A 564-nucleotide genomic window follows, 5' to 3' on the forward strand; every position below is an offset into this window, starting at 1 on the left:
GCAAAAAAGTCAGAGACTGTGACTCCCGGTGCTGCTGCTGCTGCTGCTGCAGCTGCGCCTCTTGCTGCTGCTGCAGCTCCGGTGATGAAGCAAAATGCTGGGCCCCAGAAAGAGAGCCCTCAGGGGAATTCCCTCTTAGTTAAGCAGCATGCTGCGCCCCCAGAAGCAGCAGCAGAAACAGCTGCTGCTGCTGCTGCTGCTGCTGCCTCGCCTGCACAGGGGACGTTGGAAGTGCCTCCAGATGCTGCAGCAGACCCATGCAGCAGCAGCAGCAACAGCAGCAGCGTTTGCTGCAGTGCAGCACCAAAAGTAAGTGAGTGCAGCAAAGACGTCAGCAGCTGCCCTTCGCTGCAGCAAAATGAAGCAGCGCCTGGCCCCGAAGAGACGCAGCAGCTGCTGCAGCAGCAAGAGGTGCAGCAGCAGCAGCAGCAACAGCAGCAGCAACAGGAAGCAAGAAAACGCAAATGTGGGGTTTTTGAAAACAAATGGACAAAGCGGCCGCAGTGGGGATCGTACGATCCCCCCGCAGACTATACGAGGCCGCCTGCAGCAGCAGCAGCAGCA

At 58.9% G+C, this 564-nt stretch overlaps 2 protein-coding genes across 2 annotated transcripts in view; both read left to right on the top strand.

Moving 5' to 3' along the window:
* Positions 1–22, top strand: part of ETH_00042625 (uncharacterized protein) — a gene marked incomplete at both ends in the record, with an annotated part of 1,010 nt that extends 988 nt beyond the window's left edge. The window contains one exon of the mRNA XM_013376331.1: positions 1–22. Coding sequence (XP_013231785.1) covers positions 1–22 — 22 coding nt within the window.
* Positions 23–84: 62 nt separating this feature from the next.
* On the top strand, positions 85–466 carry ETH_00042630 (uncharacterized protein; the record flags this gene model as incomplete). Its single annotated transcript, XM_013376332.1, has 1 exon — positions 85–466. A coding segment is annotated over one exon (382 nt), but the record flags the coding sequence as incomplete, so codon positions are not given.
* Between the last annotated feature and the right edge of the window lie 98 nt (positions 467–564).

Source organism: Eimeria tenella, genomic scaffold (genome assembly GCF_000499545.2).
Source record: "Eimeria tenella Houghton genomic scaffold, Eth_scaff3348, whole genome shotgun sequence".
In the NCBI taxonomy this organism is placed as follows: domain Eukaryota; phylum Apicomplexa; class Conoidasida; order Eucoccidiorida; family Eimeriidae; genus Eimeria; species Eimeria tenella.